The following is a 21198-nucleotide window of genomic DNA, read 5'->3' as shown; positions in this document are numbered from 1 at the left end:
GCCCAGAGTTGATCATGAACTGTCTTCGTTTTAGTTACATAACTCAATTATAAATCAGATATTTGGTCATTAGGTTCTAACTTCAATTGTTAAGTTTATTTTTCAGTTGCATATGTGCGCACGTTACGGTTGGCCAACTATTTAATTGCAGTACTGAGCGCGTAATGACGATCGTACGATCAATCAATCGGTCGACTAAAACTTGTATGACAGCTTTTAGCATAATATAAATAACTCCAATATGGTACCATACCTACAGACAGCGCCTCTTCAGCAACTGTGGTTAGCTTCTTTCTTGTTGCAAATTAGACTAGATTCTGTGTTCGAATGCTTCTTTACATAAATAAACTCAATTGGTGGAAAAGTGTCAATCCAGCTTTATTCTCAGACAAGAAAACCATACGTCATGAATCGTTAAAGACACGACAAATTATAGACTATTCACATTATCTCAGACATAGCGACGCAACGCAGTGCAACAATTCGTCAGTTGCTTTAGAGTTGCTAAATAAGTGTTCAGATATTTTTCTACCGATAACTTAGCAATAATAGACGTGATACTTGATAAAGACAAGCCCCAAATCTAAAGAAAACGGGCTATTTGATTAGGCCTACACTAAATGTAAACAGATGCAAAACAGAGAATATCAGACTTTTTCTAAACCAAAGATTTTCTTTCCGATCGTTATCACTATACGTTGGATTTGACCTGTCATAAAATTCTGAATATTCACAAATTGTATTAATTTTTCACAGTTCATTTTTCGAAAATACTAAAATATTATGTATATTTACAACGCAAAAGTGACGATATGAAATCACAAAATCGTCCACAGTATACTGCACGCACGCATGGATGCGACAAACATTATCGCTCTGTCGTATCGTTTCGGACGTGTCTTTTCCGTGCCGAATACGGTTAATGTGTACAAGTGAAATTTAATTAATAAAATTTGTCGTGTCATTTCTTGTTTGATAATATGAATCGACCTTAATTATTGCTTAGACTACTGTAGTTAAGGTAACAGTATCCTGAAAGAAACACTATAAAATTCAATGTCAAAATAAAAAGTTTGAAGTTTCATTTCTTATATTTTAGTCAATTCTTTTTTACTTTTTGCTTTAAGGAAATTAAATTCACTATGTATTAATAAATTAATACAACCAAAGAAATTAATAAATGGATAAGTTTGATCATTAAATTTGATCAGTTCACTGTGCTAAAAATGATTTGTATCGAGTATTTGTTCAAAAATAGAACAAATCCATTCGTATTTATATACTAAATAAATTTTATTTTTGAATTTATTATATTTAGAATGAGATAAATATTTTTGAGCTGAATAGTTGAGACTATTTACTTTCGTGTTTAATTTCATTTTTACACAATGATATATAGCAATATTGAGATCTGTATATTAATCAATGTTAATTATATTTGAAATATTTAAATAAAATAAACATTATATTAATAATATAACATATAATAAGCTAAGTTGAAAGGTACTGTGTTTCTTCTGTGTTTCTTTTCTTGGCTACTAAATCAAATATCACGCTTTATTGTAATTCATATTTAGAGGTAGGCCTATATATTTAAATTTTGGAAGAAATAAGATATTCAAATTCTGCTCTTTAGTTGAAGTCTCAGTCTTGTAAAATATATATAATTACATGTATATTATGACTTTAATTTAATCATTATATTTACAATATATTATCATTTTATAGTGTTTATTTACATCGTATTTTAATAAATTGTACATTTGATTGATGGATACCTTAAATAGATTAGAGATAAAATTGACAAATAAGTTAGAAATTTTAATGTTCTTTTCAAAATTTTAGACACTTTCGTAAACTTTATTAATTTTTTGTATTGAATAAAACAGAAGCAATTACAAAGAAAATATTGTATATTTGAAACACACAAATGAATAATCTCAATGTTGAGGGAAAAGTTCTTTCTCTCTTTGGAAATTTTCTTTTTCCAAGTGAGAAAAATGAAAATGGTAAAACATATGTACTTTGAAAACATTAACTAGGAACTCTTCTGCTTTTTGCTTCGGCTCGACCTCTGCTGGTAACTTCAGCGGTCCTTAAAGTTATTCCAAAAATGTCTTCGTGGTACCTATTTTCGTCCTAAAAATAAGAAATTAAAATTATATATATATATATTATTAATAATATCAATCAATTCGTAGTTCAATTCCTAGTTGCATCAACTTTAAAATAATTTAAGTTTAGTATTCTCTTAAAATATTTATCTTTTATAATGTTAAATGATAAAAATAATTAGGAGTACGGTAAAAAGTCTAAAATCTAGCCTACTTATTTATTGAAATTTAAAATATTTTCTTATAAAATCGAGGCTCATTTTACTTTCAAATTAACGTAACTATAATTTTAACTACTGACGTCACTAATGAGTTTCATGATTTTGTATTGGCATATGCAGATGATATCGTAAGGAAGCAACAGAAATATATTTGTGCATAAATATTTTTGTTTTTGTAGATAAATTTACAAGATTTATAGACATACAAACATAAAAATTTCCCTTTCCTCTCTGAAATATGTTTTTGTCATTTTATTTTAAACTTTTGGTTAAGGAAAGAATATACCCTTGTTTTAACTTCCCGAGCATGCCTATAATCTACATGACGATGCTATATGATTATTTCTATTGAAACTGACATCCAATTGAACTTTTAATCAACAATCTTATATTCCATATTGAGAAACAATCGGTTGTATATCGGCCATTTTATACACTAAAAACGAATTATTAACTTATATTTTCATATGATACAAATGTAGAATATTGGAAAAAATTGTTTAAAAATTGAAACCATTATTCCTTAAATTTAATTTGGAAACAATTACAGCAATCTTAATTCCAAAAAAACCTCTTACCTGTAAACTTATCATTATGTTTTCTGCATTTTGTTGACTATTGCAACCGTATTCTTGTATGACATTCCTTAATGTTTGCCTTACATCCTCAGCCATACTAACGTCTCCACAAACATAAAAGTGCCCTTTTTGTTGTATAATTAAATCATAAATAAGTGATCCGACTTCCCTAATTATATCTTGAACATAGCGCTAGAAATAAATAAATAAAATTATTGCAAATTAATATTTGCCAATTTACTTAATATTCTAATATTAACTACTTTAGGTTCGTTGGGTAATCGAGAATAGGCGGTGTAGATATCGGTTAAAATCTTTGAATCCTTCATTAATTTTGTCTCTTCTCGGTAAAGTTCCACTGAAGGGCGCCTACATCCCACGAACAAGAACATTTTTCCAAAATTTTCATTCACTATATTGAAGACAATAAAAATAATTAGGCCCTATTTTCAATTATATAGGCCTACTGTACTTTTCGAAATAGAATTTACATCAAAATAATATAATTTTTAATCTGATAAAATAATTAATAACCTAATGATGATTCTTTACTCTTATCAAACTGTCTTTGTTGCCAGAAGCTTCTAAATGGTGCTATCCCTGTACCAGGACCGACCATAACCACAGGAAGTTCAATATTATCGGGTAACCGAAAATTTGGTGCACTATTAAATAAATTAATATTATCTAATTAATTGAATATCAAAGTATTTTTGACATCGTTTTCGAAATTACCTACCTTCTTACAAAACAAGCCACTTTACTGTTTTCAGGAGTATCTCGTAAATAATTAGAACATACTCCATAATGTATTGGACCAGTACCATCTATGATAAGTTCGAAAATAATTTTCGTTATTTGAAATTATATTCTATAAGGTATTGAATACTATTGCAATTGAACACACCTTGAGTTTTAAATTTCACTACTGCAACAGTGACATGAATTTGAGTAGGGAATGCATCCCTTGAAGAACTAATACTATAAAAACGAGGTTGAAGAGGAGGAAGTTGAGTGAGAATAAAAGCTGGAGTGAGCATTATAGAAGGAAAATATTCCAAAACTTCCAAAAAGTTTGGATAATAATACGATTTCCAATCTTCGTACTTCCCAGCATCCTACAAAAGAAGTAGTTAAATAATCCATGTATAGGTTAGGAAAAACTAAAGTAATTAATATTAATATACCTTTGATAATATTTCTAGTTTCTTCTTATCTTTATCATCCGTTGCCATTGTAGCTAGCAAACCTAATAACTGTTGTCCTGGTGGCGTAGTAATGTCTAAATACCTAGTAATAGCAGTCCGTACTGTACACGGAAGCATTTTCTCGTGTTTCACCCATTTCTCTTGAATGCCTTTAAAAAATTAATACGTTATTAAATATATCAATGGTATTTCGATAGTATAATTATTTCTCAAAAATTACCATCTAAAGTTTGTACGGGAGTAAGATGTTCAACTTGTACGACGTCGTCAGGATTAGGACAGGTTTCACTTATAAACTGCAAAATTCCATCTACTAATTGTGTCTTATTAGCTGGATAGATTCCAATGTGATCACCAGGAAGAAATGATAGTCCCGTATGTTCCATCTTTAATTTCACCAAAATGGTTTGTCGACTATATTTATATATTTTAAATTCTTTCAATTAAGAGAACAAAAGTTAAAGTGTAATATATATTATAGATACAGGTAATTGTAAATCTATAGAAATATAAGTAATTCTCTAAAAATAAATAGTCACATTATCATATCATAAAAAATTTACGATAAAATGCTAAATAAATTTAAAGTTTATTTACATAAAATATTATATTTAGTTATGAAATCAGTTATAAAATACAAACCATTCGTTTTGTTCTAATTATGCAAACGTAATATGCAAATCTATTATTAATATATTTTCTTTAAAAGTATATTAATAAGTTTTTATTACTTTAAAATTGTGATTGTACAATATCGGGTAAATGTTACCTATGATTCCAAAATGGCGGCTTGTCTCTGATTCCAGCAAATAGAAGAAAGGAAACAGTGGGGACGCACGTTCTAACCTAACCTAACCTAACCTATTCTAATAATTTGGTTGGTAATAATTATGGTAATTTATTAGAATAGGTTAGGTTAGGTTAGAACGTGCGTCCCCACTGTTTCCTTTCTTCTATTTGCTGGAATCAGAGACAAGCCGCCATTTTGGAATCATAGGTAACATTAACCAATATCGTTATGTCATTAGTTATAAGTACAACTGTCGATAGCTAGCCGTTTATTTATTCTATTTTAATGCTATAGTACTGTACTACATATATTTTCAGACATGTAAATTGTATCACTGTATGAGTGGCATAATATGTTTCTAACTGATGAGGATTATATTTTAAGCCGATATGCATTTTAGGTGGGTCAGAATAGTCATATTTATCTGAAATATTCATAAAGGTAATTTATTAATGTGTGATAACCCCTTATAAATAACTATTATTTAATAGTAAAAGATTAAATTTTAATTAGCTGGTCATAGTAGGGCCTAAATTGTCAAAGAATTGTAAAGAAACACTACTGCTTTATTAATGATTGAACACTTTGCAAATAATATTTCAGTCATTCGTATCGCATTACTTTCTATAGAATGCTCTTGATTACTGGAAACATTGGAAAATCTTCATCTATTAAAACTACATAAATAAGACATACTCTTCTGTTTCCGAATGGAGTAATTCCCTCTCTTCCAAAAAACATGAAGTCACTGGTCTGTTGGTTCCTTTAGCAACACCTTTAAAAAAATAAAAATTTACTTTTACAAATATGTATGTGAAATAAAACTTTTATATTTATATGAAACTACCTCGAGATATGTCTACTTCTGGAGTATTAATCACTCGCAAACGTACTCGGTCAGGAATCCAAGAAGTGTCGGATTTCAACGTTGCCGTGGCATCGTTCATGTTCACTTCATCGCCCACACAAAATACATCACAAGCCACCTAAATGACAACTAATTAACACATTAAATCGATTTCAGTAACTGCAGTGTGTTTTATATACTTACCTGAAATACATGCCTTGCCCAGTTGCGAAAAGATTGTTCCTGTCCACATAATTCATCGCCAGTTGCCATTTTAAGAATCCTTTCTCCTCCTAAATCGGTCAACAAATTATCCAAACATTTTCCGAAGCAGCAGAAATTTGGATAAGCACTCGAACCCAAAGCAAATACTGCAAATCTTAACAATAAGTATGTTACTATAGAAGTATTAATTCAGTTTAACAAAATTTAAAATACAAAAATAAAATACTATTTATTTACCTAACATTACTAAGAGGACCAATGTCAACATCTGGACTGGGTGAAGGTAGAGAATCCTCGTCTAAATCGGTACTGATGCTATTCATCCTTACAAACGACATGGAGGTACTCCTGTAGGATATCACGTAAGAAATTACATCAATAAAACGGTGACGTTTTTCTAAATTTTCTTAAAATAATGCTAAATTTTACCTGACGTATGTGATATCAGGTGTTGTGTCTCCAGTAACTTTGATAGCTTGTAAATTCTTAGCAAATGCCTAAAATAAATAAGTAATTCTTCACGATTTAATTATCCGGAAAATATAAAATATGATTATTGTGATAGGTATCTTACTTCTCCGTTTTCAGGAGGATCGCCATTTCCAAAAGTACTTGTAACAATAAGAAGTAACGCTTCGTGTTCTAAATTGATTATATCGTAATCGGCCATACACACAACCTATCAAAATAAGTTTGAGATTTCTATAAAGGATTTTGCTCTCGCTATTTAGATATATTTTCACTACAATCTTACTGTGGCATTAAAAGCGTGTGAAAATATATTTCCTAATAATTTGGCATATTGCTCTGATCTTCCAGTTTCAGTAGCATACAATATCGTTGCCTTAATCCGACGAGATAAAGCCTTTCCGAATAAATTTGAAGTGAATTTAACAGCTCTGTAATTTAATTATAATTAATTATACGACTGTCAAATTGGAATTTATTATAAAAGAAGTTTATCAAATAAAAAATGTGGAAAACCAACCACTTTATGCTGGTATTTGTGATATATCATTTACAATGTTTCTTTCTGCTTTGAAATAATTGTATTACGCTTATTTTATCGTGTTAAATAATATACTTAACTTTTATAAAAAGTTTTATGTAAAAAGTGTTCTTTTACCTGGCAATTTCTTTAAAACGAAATTTTCTAATAGGAGGTTTTGGGCTCGTATTTTTCTCTCGATCCTTCTCCCAAATGTGAGTTCGCCAAGCTGCTTCCTGTAATAAAAGAAAATTTTATAAAACTCAACATTTAGATTTCATATATTTATGATTTAAAAGTATAACAGTCTTTGATATCACATAGCTATCTCATAGAATAAAAATGTGTTCTTCGTTTATGTCTACAGAAAATTGATTCTGCACTAGGCTACTTGCATAAACATTATTTTTCCTAAAATGAATAGATTTCTAAAAACTAATAATTAGTATATATCCTTCTCCTGTGGCCCCTAAGAGCCTTGATCCCTGGCCCTAGAGCCTTAGAGCCTCCTGTGGCCCCTAAGAGCCTTAGAGCCTCCTGTGGCCCCTAAGAGCCTTAGAGCCTCCTGTGGCTCCTAAGAGCCTTAGAGCCTCCTGTGGCCCCTAAGAGCCTTTGATCCTCCTGGGATAAAGGCCCTCAGGGCCTTTATCCCAGGAGGATCAAAAACCCAGGAATTTTTTGGGATATGGCCGTCCCGCCCCATTGTGGACACGGTCGAACCTCGGATGGACACACACAAAAAAAGGCCCATTTAATATCCAAGGTTGGAAAGAGTAAAAAAAGAAATGATAGGCTGACACCTTAATTATCTTGACCATTAGGCCGACATTATATAATATTTAAAATGTATATCTATTAAGTAACTTATTCAATATGCAGTTATTAGCTATTTATCATCAAAAGTTCCATTTAAGTATAATTTTCATCAATATTTCTTTTTTATATTGAGCAGATTAATCAAAGATAATCGACGATGCTAAAATTTTAGTCTAGTACAAATATATAAAAATTGACTGTATGAATAAAAAATAACATTTTTTTTTCATGTAAAGTAACATATTTCTGTTCACAGGTCATAATATTTAACAGATTAATAATAATTACGTTATCAAGATAAATTATTAAAATTATCTATTTGATATCAAATTAATAATCATAATAATCAAGTAATTACATCAAATTCATTTCCATTTTTATTATCGCAGTTTATAGTTAAAAAAATCATTTTCTAAAAATTCTTGAAAACAAGTAGTTTTGTGTTACAATCCTATTTAATTCTTCTATTAACATATGATTCAGAATTTTGAAAACCAAATTATTTAATTTCCTGCAAATTTTCTGAGTTTAAAAATTCGTAGAAAATCAACGAACTTAATTTTAAAATTCTAAAGTTAATAGAAGAATTAAATAAGATTCTAGCACAATAAAACTATTTACTTCTATCCACTTCCGTTTTCCACTTGTCATCAGCTAGAGACTGCGTGCATAATCAAAGGGGTTACAATTAGTTTAAACTAACTCTATATACAGATAACACGATAAATATACAGTAAAATCTACTTATTGTAATTCATTTGAGACTCGCTTAACTTGTACTGATAACAGTAATTGACTGACAGCATTAAGTGGTATAATTGGATAAGACTACAATAAATACAAATGTTTTAATGACTGACATTAAAAGAACATGGCAAAAGAATTAAAATGTATAATTTGAATATTTATTAATTATAATTACTTTTATTAATGTTATTGCACTTATCTCAAATAAAGTAAAGTTTAAAGTAACTATGGCCTTATGTCTTTTCCAAGTATCTGAATACACCGTTAGTAGCGACAACATAACTATAATTAATCATTATATTAGATATGTTTTGGCTTTGATATTGTTAAAAATGTCTCTTATAATAAAGTTACATTGGCCTCACTAACTAACCTGGAATATTTGAATAGAAACAGACTTATATGTTGACTAATACATTTACGAAGATAGTGCTTCTATTTATTCAAGATACAGGGTATATCGGTTATCAGTAAGATATGTTTGATAAATATATCGATTTACATATCAAAGTATCATTACTGTTTTACCGAAATTATATTAGAGAGAGAACAATTAGCAACGAGTGTTATCTAGTATAAAATGAAAATTGTTTCTATTTATTTCTCTATTTATTTATTTATTAATAATTTTTCACCGATATATTTTATATTTATTTTAATGATAACTCATTTTTATATTAAAATTATTTTTATACTGTTAAAATTTATTGAAAATTCAATTGCAAAAGCTAATTTTTAATTTTCGTATTCAGTTACATTAATAAAAATATTCTTGTTCTTATATTTTTATACTTATTATTATCATAGTAAATAATAATATAACAATAACACTGATACATTTATGAGGTACATAATTGAAATATTCTTAACATCTAAAAATTATCTAATATGATATCTACAGAAGCTAAAATTCCTTTCATATAGAAAATATCTAATGTCTTATGTCTTTGAAAATATCTTTAATGTCAGCAAACATCTGAGAAACTTACTTTGGTGGCTTCCAAGATACTTTTAATGTTAGAAAATACCAGAGAATCTATATCTATAGATTTTTAAAAATCCTTTTATAAAAATATTTAAGAACATAAAAGTTTTAAAACCAAAATGCTCTTCCATTTTAAGTATTTTATTCTTAAAACGTAGAATAAATGAATAAATCTATTTTAGTATGTATGTGAATATATAAAATATTTTAAATTATTTTTGTCAAATAATTCTCAATTTGGTTAAATAAACAAATTTTTAAATTCAGAAAGAAATTATTATTTATTTTCGTATTTTAATGTAATTATAATTTTATATTAAAACTTTATGTTTGTTGATAATAAATAAATAAATTTAATAATTTTTATCAATGACAAATTTATTATTTATAATTTGTTGATTTATTATAATTATAAATTTTAGTATATTTGAATTTTCGTTTATAAGCAATTTTTATATACAAGTTCCTTATCAAAATCTACAAGAACGTAAGTAAAATTTTACCTAAAGTTTCAAATTATGACAATGTGACCTTAATAAGAGCCCAAAAAACGTTAAAAAATTAAAAGAAATCTTTAAAAGATAAATGAAAATTTTTTGTTTTATTATTTATTCTGCAAAAGAAATGAAATTACACAAATACTTTCTTTATAATAATCTCTACACTTAATATATTTTGTAGTGTAGTATATGGATTTACTATTTAAAGCCATTAAAGGTATTCTTCTGTACTTTCAATTATTAAGTCTTTATGACCATAACAATCATTTTCTATTGTATAACAAGTATGATTAATGTAAAAACTATACCGATTATATTGATAAATATGCAATTCTTTACGAGCAATGTTTAATGCTTAAACAACATTCTGTTTATATAAAACAAAGTTTGCAATTCAATCAGAATAATTTAAATAATATGGCTGTATATATGTAGTCATTCAATAATATTCACAGAAGAAAAAGTCTTTAAAGTTATAAAATCGTTTAATTACAGTAGAGAATCGTTTATCCGAACACCGGTTATCCGAACGCTTTCCAGTCGGACTGTGTCGTGCTGAATCGAACTGTTTTTGATACTAGATTTACTTCTAAAGTATAATTTTCATGTTTTTATACTTTTCAATATATTTATTTTGTTTGCACAAAATAAAGAAATAATTTTTAACGATACAATAGCCTCGATTATTATTATAAAAATTTTCGTTAGGCTTAAAATCGACGAAAATTCAACACGAAGCGACACGCAACGGAAAAAAATTTCAACATCGGACAGGTAAATAAATTTTTTCGTACATAATCGGTTATCCGAACAACCCCAGTCCCCAATTGATTCGGATAAACGAATGCTCTACTGTAATTCTTACCTAACTTTTAGTAGACTGAAACTCGCGAAATGTAGTAAATCAATACAAACAAGGATTTTATAATGCCTAATGTTAAAATGGAAAACAATATATTAATAAAACATCATAAAGAGACCTATTTGAAGGAAAATTCTGTCATTTTATTGGCCTGAAATTTTTCATTTTAGAGCTATAAATTCCCACTGGGACTCTGTTTTTCTATCTCTCTGTCCTTCCTTAGTCTCGAGAACGGGGTTAAATATATGAAAGTCGAGACCAGATATCGTTATTTCCAGATACACTCCCATTAAATAATCCAAATGAATGCATTTTTTAATGTTCCCCAATTTCATTCTTATCTCTGATATCTTTTATTGATTTGTCAAGTTCTAATACAATGATGAACGTTAATGAAAACATAAAGTTACCTGATATTCATAACTCGGTTTTAATTGATAGTAAAGCATTTCTTGATGAAAAACTGGAGTGAGACTTCCACTTAATGGAGGTACAATCCATACCCAATCTCCTGGACAGCCTCCTCTCAAACGAATCTCATTATCCAAATGCTTCATGTAAGATTCCGATGCTCCATGATGATCCATAATTGTTACATTATCTCTCTATGTATAAATATAAGTAATCAGGAACTAATTTAATAATATAGTAATGATTCTACAAACAATATACCTGAAAACTATACAAGACTGCAAAATTAACTTCCACCACTGCTCTATCTTTCCAAAGAGTTGAATGCGATCTTGTATCTAAACCCATCTTTATGGCAACTTCCTAATTTATATATTGAGATTTTAAAATAATTATAAATATTAATAATAAAATAATAAAAGATTAAACATTGTAATTAATAACAAACTAACCTCTAATATATTATATCTATGAGGATCTCCAAAATCCCTGGAACCAATTTCAGTGACCATATACCAACCATTAAAAGGTGCTGCTGGAAATTCAATTCCGCCCACATCAAACAACATATTAGATACAGCAGGAAGTGCATACCATTGAATATTTAAGTCTTTAAACCATTCGTAACTAAAAAAAAAAAATAAACACGACTTTTATTTTAGACATTTAATTAAACCCGAAAAATTCCAACAATATAATTAAATTCCATAAATTCGCATTCACAAAAAGATTTATTAACTAAAATTCATTTATTATTTTTGAAATAAAAGAATAAAGCAAAGATTATTTTACGTTGGATGACTAATGTTTACTCGTAGAATCAAGTCTTCAGGAATTTCAAAATATTCCGGATCGTGTCCGTTTGCTGACAGCACTAGAGGTAAAATATCCCATCTTCCTCCTTTTCCTTTCCAGCCTAAATCTTGACAAATCTATTTGAACAAAATAAAATTTTTTCTTTTTCTTTTTCTTGTCTCTCTTTCCGCCCTGTGGGCACTAAGAGCAAGAAGAAATATCCATTTTTAACTTGTCAAAGAATATAACCAGAAAAGTATATTCTAATGACAAATTTTTATTGATATAGAATGACCTATATTTAACTATATTTATCATATATTAAATTATAATAATTAAATAAATATAAACTATATAAATATCGTTATAACAATTAATATAATTAAAATAAGTTTTCTTTTTAACTATATGAAAACAATAAACAATAGTTTAAGTGAAAGGGATGCAAATTAAGAAAAACTATGTTTTTGTTTTATTTTTATCCTTTTAAGTATTTTCTTTTATTAATCGTTTAATTTATAATTTTCGTGACATTACATATTATAAACGAGCATTTACTTTATTGTAACACCGTCGTAATTCCGGGCTGCAATTTTTAATTATATTTTTAATTTATTTAATTTAAAATATACGCTTTCTACTTCAACTTAGTAGTGTCTTGCCACTGTACATCACATTTTTCCGGTTAGCAATAGAGTCTAACGCCTTTCAGGGCAAAATTTTTGAATTGAAATAACGTGACTTGCGGCTTGGACCGGTTAAGTATACAAGAACTTCCTATTCTTGTATACTTAATCGGGGCTTCCTGTCCCTAAGCATTTCATATCCTGTTCCAATTTTTATCTAACTAATTTCGCTTTCGAGAAATATTAAAGTACGGGAGAAGAAAGATATACAAAATTTACATCATAATATATATATATATATATATATATATATATATATATGGAGGTGTGATATACAATGGTGTCCCCACACGTAAAGCGGACCCGTTTAATAATTAAATTATTTGGAAAAAAGGAACAAATGAGACAAAATAAAATTAGTCAAAGAAACTTTGAAAACTGAGTTTAATTCACATAAGATATTATGGAAACTCGCATGTTCAATGCTTAATCGTTTAAGGAAATCTGATTTTATGAGGGCACCTCTATTACTGTGTATTATTAGACATAGAATGGTTTTTAGAAAGTAACGTTTTACAATAATGTAAATAAATATTAATTAATACCTCTAATATAAAATCTATAAATTAGGTCATCCTACAAATATAAACTTTAGTAATACTGATACCTGTACGTATTAATTAATATTTTAGTATTTGATGAATTTATTGTGGAAATCATAATATTTATTATAGTTTCGGCAACCAATTTAAATTTCGTTTATCATAATGTTATTTCAAGAATAAAAAGACACGTAACAAAGATAACAGAGAATATTTAGTTGGCTGTTTTGTGTGATTTTCTAGTAGTTTTATTCTGAATATCCAAGCAACTTGCAAGATTTTTTATGATAAATTTACTCCTTTTTACACGTTTATGATTTTATTATTGAATAGAAAAATTAATAAAACGATTTTTATCGAGTAATGACTTCGAAATTAATGTTTCTTAAGACGAGAAAATTATTCCAATGTTCATCGTTTATCAATTCATACAATATATAGAACATTAATAAACCGATTAAGTGATAAATCATAGTATAATCAAAACTACTGAAATTTCCTGGACTATTTTTGTCATTAAACAAATAATTAAGTGAAAATTGATATTACATTTCCTTCTAATCAAATCTCATTTCACAATACCAATTAAAATTTCCTACTATAATTAAATGATCGAAAAATGATGTCTTACTGCATATTTTTAAAAATTTTAAATGAAGTAAAATCATCTTATTAATTAATTGCTTATTTATAAAGTTATATACAATATTAATATGGAAGGGAATACGATGTAGGCATTCGAATACATATTCAAAATATAAAGAGCTATATTAAATATAAAGAACAAAAGGTATTAATACAACTCTTAAAACATTTTAAATATCAAATACGACTAAAATTTACGTAATCACAAGTCTAAATATTTAATTTTATTTATCTAAACTTTTACGACTATTCGCTTGTGTAAATCAATACTAACGTTGTGATAATCAAAGCTCCTACCCTAAAAGTCTATATAGATTTTTGTTTAAAATTGTTTTAAAATTTTCAAATTCCTGAAAGTCTTACCAAAAGAGAATTTAATATTTCTACAACACAATGCAGTTAGTGTATCTAAACTAATAACAATAACAGACTGATAATATTATATATATATAAAACTATATAATTTAGAAAGAGTAAATTACTGTAATGTAATACAATATTATAGTTTAAATGTAAAAATAAATAAATGTATGAAATTCATACGTAACCTTTTACATTACTATTATATTTTATAAAATACATAAATCTATTCTGGCTGCAATTTAAAAATTTGCTGACCTATAAATTCCACTAACGTCCGTTTGTCTGTCCTTCCTTAATCTCGAGAACGGAGTTAAAAAGATGAAAGTCGAGATCATATGTAGAAAGGTTAAGAGCCGGAAGCCCTGATTAACTATATACAAACTTCCGATTTGCATTACAACTCACATTATTTCAGCTCAACATTTTCTCTAGATGACGGGCATTAAAAGTGTCATACTGTTTCTGAAGAAAGATCCTTTTCCAAAAATTCTTAGAAACGGAAGTAGATAGAAACAATTTACTGTTTCCGAGAACTTTTTTCTATAGAAAAAGCATTACATTTCTAACCCTATTTGCTAGAGATCGAGTGCATAACCGAAGAGGTTACACTCAACTTAAGATAAAAAAATAAATGAATAAATATCATTAATTAATTATTTACATAAAGCAGTAATCGCATATTAATATTAATATATTTTATTGACGTTTTGCTATTATTGAGTTGCAATTTTTAATTGCAGACCTGTACTGTACATTCCCTCTTTCGTCCATCTGTCCTTTGTAAATCTTGAGAATGCAATTAGATAATTGAAAATCCGGATTAAGTATTGAAAGCTTAGGGGTCGGAAACTCTAACTATATATCAACTTCCGGTCACGTGATTCCCATTTAAAATGTTTACCTTATCATATAGAGCGATAAATTTGGTATAGAATTGATCCTTACGATAAAGTGAGATCAGTAATATATCATTCGATGATGAAAGGTGTACAATATTCGCGTGGTCTAATATTTTCTACGATAAAAGTCACGTAAAAAATAATGTCGTCAGAAAGAAAAAGTAATCACAATTTCATATTCAACGTCATAAGTTATATTTATTTAAATTAAAATATGATTAAAAATTTGCAGCCTGGCATTTTGACGATGTCACAATAAATATTAAAAATCGAAATTACTTAAGTTTTTCTTGATTTACAGAGAAATAATGGCCACTTTCTGAAATTTATAAAGCTCCGACACCTCTCCATACAGTAAATGTTCTGTAATTTTTTCCACTTAAAAATGATAGAAATAAAATTTCCATTATACAAAACTTCACTTTTTTGAAGTTGTTTCGCGGAACAAATAGTATTCGAGAAGCGTGAGAGAGGCGAATTAAATTTCTGGACCGATAAAGAAAGGGAAAAACTACAAATAAATCGCTTCAACAGTAAGAAATTTCTGTAAATGTCATTTGTTGTTTTGTTTACTTAATTCCTTCATGAATAAAATATATTTAAAATTTAAGCATTGATATTTAGTATAATAATGACTTTTCTTTTCAGAGCTTCTGCATATTATGCTAACTACTATTTATTTCTGAAGACTGCTATTAGATATAATTACTAAAATTATTGATTATCTGTAATGGATTTATTTCTAGCGTAATTAATTTTTAAAATAAAATAAAATAAAGATATGAATCAAGATTTATAATTAAAATATTAATTATTTCTTTTTAAAATGATTTAGGTATCAACATCATTAACTAATACCTCTTGTATATCAGCATCTATCAGTTCAATTATCCATCAGGTAACAAAGTTATAAAAAAATAATAATTTGGGAATTTCATGTTTGATGACCCCTTATAATAATTTGAAATAGAAATGGCATCAATTATATTTATAATACAAAGTAGAAAATTATAATTTTATAGAAAAATTTATTGTTTGCAAACATAAAAATGATAACATGTTAAAGATAAATTTTATAATCACTTAGAAAATTTAATAATTTACATGCAATGATTTTAATATCACAATTGATTAATTTTATTATTGGTTACCTTTCCAAAATGAGTTTGTGAATCAAGAATTCAAATTTACAAAAATAGAAATGCAAGAAGAAGAATTTTATGTGGTAAACAGAAAAAAGCCTGAATTGTTTTATCAATGCGGATCTTTTACAAAGAGAAAAACGAGAAAGGCTTTCAATATTTTATCTAATTTTTAAGTAATTTATTCAACTGTTATTTATAAAACAAAAAAAAGGTTGACCACCGATTATTCGGCACCTATTTAAAATCTGGACAGAATTACGGGAGGATCAAACGTGTTCACTAAATGACCACAGATGAAATTGAGTATAGTGTGTTTTCACTTGAATCGTATACACTACAATTGTTGTGACCCTTCTATTTTGTGCAAATTTTTGCTTATATCTTATATAAATATGTTTATTTTTTAGTAAAGTATAGCCTAATTTTGATACAGACCAACAACAAACTGTAAGTATTGTATCATCCCTGACATCATAGACTCTATAATGTTCTCATGATTAGGCTCTATGACATAGAGCCTAATCATGAGAACACTTTTCATTGACTGACAAAGTCTAATGCAGCAATATATCCGGTGATTCTATTAACCGTTGGTATGTAAATTCGTGCAAAGACGCTGCGCTTTTGTAAGCAAAATGGAAAGTTTTCGACAGTTATCATCATGCAAAAAATTTAAAGCTGTTGATTTGAATGCTGAAGGTTTATCCTCCCGCGAAACAGCGCAGATTGCATTAACATCAATCAACAATTGTGCGTTTGTTACATGTAAATATAGTAGCATTTAAAGAAAAGCTTAATCAGGAGGTAAATATGCTGTCAGGATATGATGTTATAACGTCTCAGCCCGCCAGAACATAGTGCTAGCTCTTCTGAACCACGTTAAGTCTGAAGAGCAGAATGGCATAAAAGCGAAAGCACTGTGTAACGTCGCCTAGGCAGCATGAGTTTAAAAGCCTATCATCTATGTAAAAAATCATTACTGGCGAGTAAAAGGTACAGACAGTGGTTTATCTGGACTAAACAGTACACGGATTTGAGGACTGACGTAAGAGATACTATTAGGTTTTCGAATTAACCCAAATTTTACTTGCAAAGAACTGATGTCGAAAAAAAAAATTAGGTGTAGTAATGGCGAGTCCTACAACAGAGATTACTTACTTAAAGCAGAAACTAAACCGTCCGATAATTCAAACAATGTGAAAATGAATATTCAGTAACGGTGTCAACAGATTAAGCTTTATAAATTTGTCTGTGAATGTAGAGTGTCACCCAGATCAAATGCTATGTCTTGAGCTCAACTCTGTTGAGAACTATTGACATATTATTGGTACAGAAATTTCAAAGAAGAAAGTTGAAAATAAACTGAAACTGCAGAAGTATGTTAAAAGTTTGGCATCACGAGCTTGGTATAGAATACTTGAAGAAACTCGTCTACTCTAAGCTGGAGAGCTGCAAAGCTCAAATATGTTTCTTTGCATATCTCTTTAACGCTATTTGGATTATATCATAGATCAAGGGTGGGCAACCTTTTTATAACATGGGCCAGAATAAATTTTACGTTTCTTCCGCGGGCCGTAGTAGTTAATTGACGCCTTCTTGTGACCTGTAAATTTTTAGTTTGCAAATATGAAATAAATAAAAAAAGAAGTTAATTACTACATTTATTTCTCTTATCGTTTTCGAAAAATAACTATTAATTAGTTAGCTATTTTTCCAATTTAATAATCTATTAAAGTTCTCGCGGGCCGGATAGAAACTTTTCGAAAAGTCATAACAGAGCTGTAAGAAGGAAAAAGATTGTCCGGCTCATAAACGAAGAGTAGTTGCCATAATTATGACAATGATCTAGTTTCATTATAAAGATTTAACTTTTAATTTTTACCTAGCTATTTCGACTTTTTTAACTTTTAAATCTCCCTGTGTAGAAGTATATGTGTTCCCGAGAGTGAGAAAAAGCAATAACACTTTATCCTACGGAAAAGTCTATTGGTTTGTTCTGACAGTTTGTTCTAATTTCAAAGTCACGCTACCGGATGATTTAAACTAGAATTGTACTCGTAACGTTGTCAGCATAAGGTGGTCCGATCGTGGTCCGGTCCGAACGAACCTGTTCCAAATGCCTTGTTTGATTAGGATTAATTATAAGAAAAGAGCAAGTGTCAGCAATATCAAACGTAAACCACCAACCGGCATTTAATATTTGCTTAATTCAAGATTTTAGAAGTTCATAATGCTTTAGTAACATAGACCAAATATAATTAATGGTCCAGTATATACTTTTTGAGTTAAACGCGTATTATGTGAATTTGGTTTGATCTGTTAATCCTGCAAATCTTTAGAACCAAGGATGACAGAAAATCGAAGAGAAAAAGAAAGTTTATTTCTCTTAATAGGACTTTTTCCAACGAACGTTATCACTAAGTAGAGTTCATTTATTGGATAAGACTTTAAGTTATTTATACAGATTACACAAGTAACTTTCTAGTAGAAAAAAAACAATCTAGTAACGAGAATATGTCAGATAATTCCTAATTTATTTAATTTCTATGATTTCATTTATTCTCATATATAAATATTTGTATTTAATTTAACCAGTTAAGCGATACGTGTATTAGTTGTATGATAAAATTATCCAAAATCCAATAACACAACTCTAAATTTAATTTTTTAAAACAGTGGAAATATACCTGTTTATTAATTACTGTTTTAATGTTATCTTACCGTCAATTTGTAATCCTTGCTTCTGTATTTATAATCAAGAATTAGAGTCAGGAATTAGTCAATTACTTTAGGAAGAACAGTACGTAAATTTTCATTGCTTACCTTCTAACTTGTTACCATTTTAAAACATTAATAATTGAGACATTACATCTAATTTACATAAATAACAACAAATTTGCATAATCTACAGAGTGCCCGAAAAGTTTCCATACAAACAAAGGTGAAATGTATTCACAAAACATTAAAATGTCAGCATTAAGATTTGTATCAGTGGATTGACGGATTAAGGCAACATGGGTGATCTGCCAGTTGGGTAACATCTAGCAGAACTTCCTATGTGGAAACTGGATTCTGTTTAGGTGTCAGACACACGAAGAAAACCCAGAACACAGCATGGTGGCCAGCTCATTGGTCAGGCACGAACCAATAACCAACTACCAGTTTCCAATGGTTTTATTTATTCGGCCACTGGTGGGCTTGATTTGTGTCGCAGTACGGACACTTTTGGGACACCCTGTATAATATTATAAATAAGTTTTATCTCTACACTCAAAATAGCCTACAAAAAGAAAAATAGAAATGAAACTTTGGTTAAAATTAAAATTACTAATAAATTACTAAAAGTTTTCACGAGAAACTAATTTTAAGAACAATGAAAAATTCATTTAAAATAGAATTTCGAATCTAAAAATATTCCAAAAATTATAAAATAATTATACGCGAAAGAACATTCAAATTATTTTCGAAGCTAAGTTATTATTTTCAATTAAAAATAAGTGCATATTTGTTTTTAATAACTGAAAATTATCTAAGAAAAACTCGAAATATTCAATGTAAAATGCATTTTTAGTATTTAATTTATTTCACTTGGTTATATTGAGGAAAGTTACTGAAATTTAAAAAAAAAATTTATACGTGTAAATACAAAACTAATATAAGAAAATTCCAATACAAGTTAGCGAATAAAAAAATAAATAATCGTTAAACGAAATTTTATCTGCTAACTTTCAATTGGAATTTTACTTTCCACTAAATTTCTTTTTTACAATTGCAATGGAAGAAAGCAATCTTTCTGAGCTTTAATATTTCTTATTTCGCTCCTAATTTAAGATATCCTCCTTTTTCTTGGTTTCTGTCAAGGGAAAAAAGAATATTTTCCCTTTAAAAGAGAAGAATTATTACTAGGTGATGTTTGGGTAAACAAGATTATTCAGCTTATTATCAACTCATTTAAGTTTTAAATGAATTAACGACTTCAGAAACTGAGCCAAACTAATAAAAACATTAATAACATCTGTATGAAAATTAAAGCGTTGAAGAAAAATAAATATGAAGAAAAATATAAGTTAATATTCTAACACTTTTACTATCCCCGAAGCTAATTCTGAATCTCTCGATCAAACATAATGAAAATCAAAAAGTTCGAAGGAAAGTTTTACAGTTACGTCAGTTTGACAAGAAGTAAACATGCAAATGAAAATATCTTTAAAAACTAAAATTAATTATTTAATATTAATAATACTATTTGCTTGTAAATTAAAACAGGAGATGGCGCCACTTACTTCCGTAAATTCCACATTTATGGGATCACCCACAATGCTTCCATCACTCTGACGATAGCCCGCGTATTGTATTAATTGACTATTCCAAATGCGATAATCATGCTTCCCGTCTGTTCTTTGAGGGAAAATGGTGATTGCTGATCTATAAAATACAAATATTATATTTCATTTTTTTATTCAAGCAACTCTTCATTAACTACTTTATAAACTTTTATACCTTATGTTTCCTTTATTAGTAGCGTATCTGATATGAGTGCATATTGCTTCATACATGTCTCTTGCAGTGACTGTGTATCTGGCATCGAATACCTAAATAAATAATGACTATTTTTATAAACTCCAATTTCATACGAATTCCTTATATAAATACTTTTCATTAGAAAATTTGTCGAATTGTTGTAAATATTTTGGGAGCAAAAACACATTATTTTGGATATTTTTCATAACTTATTACGTGTAGAAGTTCATTTCAAATACTAAATAAATACATGTATCAGGTTTTAGTTCGTTATTCTGGCAATATCTAGAACAAGCATTTATCATTCAAT

General features: G+C 28.3%; 1 protein-coding gene across 6 annotated transcripts in view; it reads right to left on the bottom strand.

The window, feature by feature from the left end:
* Positions 1-1800: 1800 nt before the first annotated feature.
* Positions 1801-21198, bottom strand: part of Nos (Nitric oxide synthase) — a 62657-nt gene continuing 43259 nt past the window's right edge. For all 6 annotated transcript variants that reach the window (XM_067284275.1, XM_067284274.1, XM_067284273.1 and 3 more), the window contains 22 exons: positions 20868-20959; positions 20651-20792; positions 12085-12224; positions 11745-11919; positions 11554-11655; positions 11292-11486; positions 7110-7207; positions 6738-6882; positions 6558-6662; positions 6413-6480; positions 6221-6331; positions 5963-6137; positions 5759-5897; positions 5608-5686; positions 4342-4535; positions 4101-4270; positions 3821-4031; positions 3653-3740; positions 3448-3578; positions 3177-3325; positions 2914-3105; positions 1801-2139 (listed from right to left, as the gene is read on the bottom strand). In XM_067284275.1, the coding sequence (XP_067140376.1) occupies positions 2035-2139; positions 2914-3105; positions 3177-3325; positions 3448-3578; positions 3653-3740; positions 3821-4031; positions 4101-4270; positions 4342-4535; positions 5608-5686; positions 5759-5897; positions 5963-6137; positions 6221-6331; positions 6413-6480; positions 6558-6662; positions 6738-6882; positions 7110-7207; positions 11292-11486; positions 11554-11655; positions 11745-11919; positions 12085-12224; positions 20651-20792; positions 20868-20959 (3006 nt within the window). In that variant the 3' untranslated portion in view covers positions 1801-2034. The remainder of the gene's footprint in view (positions 2140-2913; positions 3106-3176; positions 3326-3447; positions 3579-3652; positions 3741-3820; positions 4032-4100; positions 4271-4341; positions 4536-5607; positions 5687-5758; positions 5898-5962; positions 6138-6220; positions 6332-6412; positions 6481-6557; positions 6663-6737; positions 6883-7109; positions 7208-11291; positions 11487-11553; positions 11656-11744; positions 11920-12084; positions 12225-20650; positions 20793-20867; positions 20960-21198) is intronic.

This window comes from Centruroides vittatus, unplaced genomic scaffold (assembly GCF_030686945.1).
Source record: "Centruroides vittatus isolate TY-2023 unplaced genomic scaffold, ASM3068694v2 scaffold_1167, whole genome shotgun sequence".
Lineage (NCBI taxonomy): Eukaryota > Metazoa > Arthropoda > Arachnida > Scorpiones > Buthidae > Centruroides > Centruroides vittatus.
Note: the sequence above shows the minus strand (reverse complement) of the source record. Positions and strands in the feature narration are given on the sequence as shown.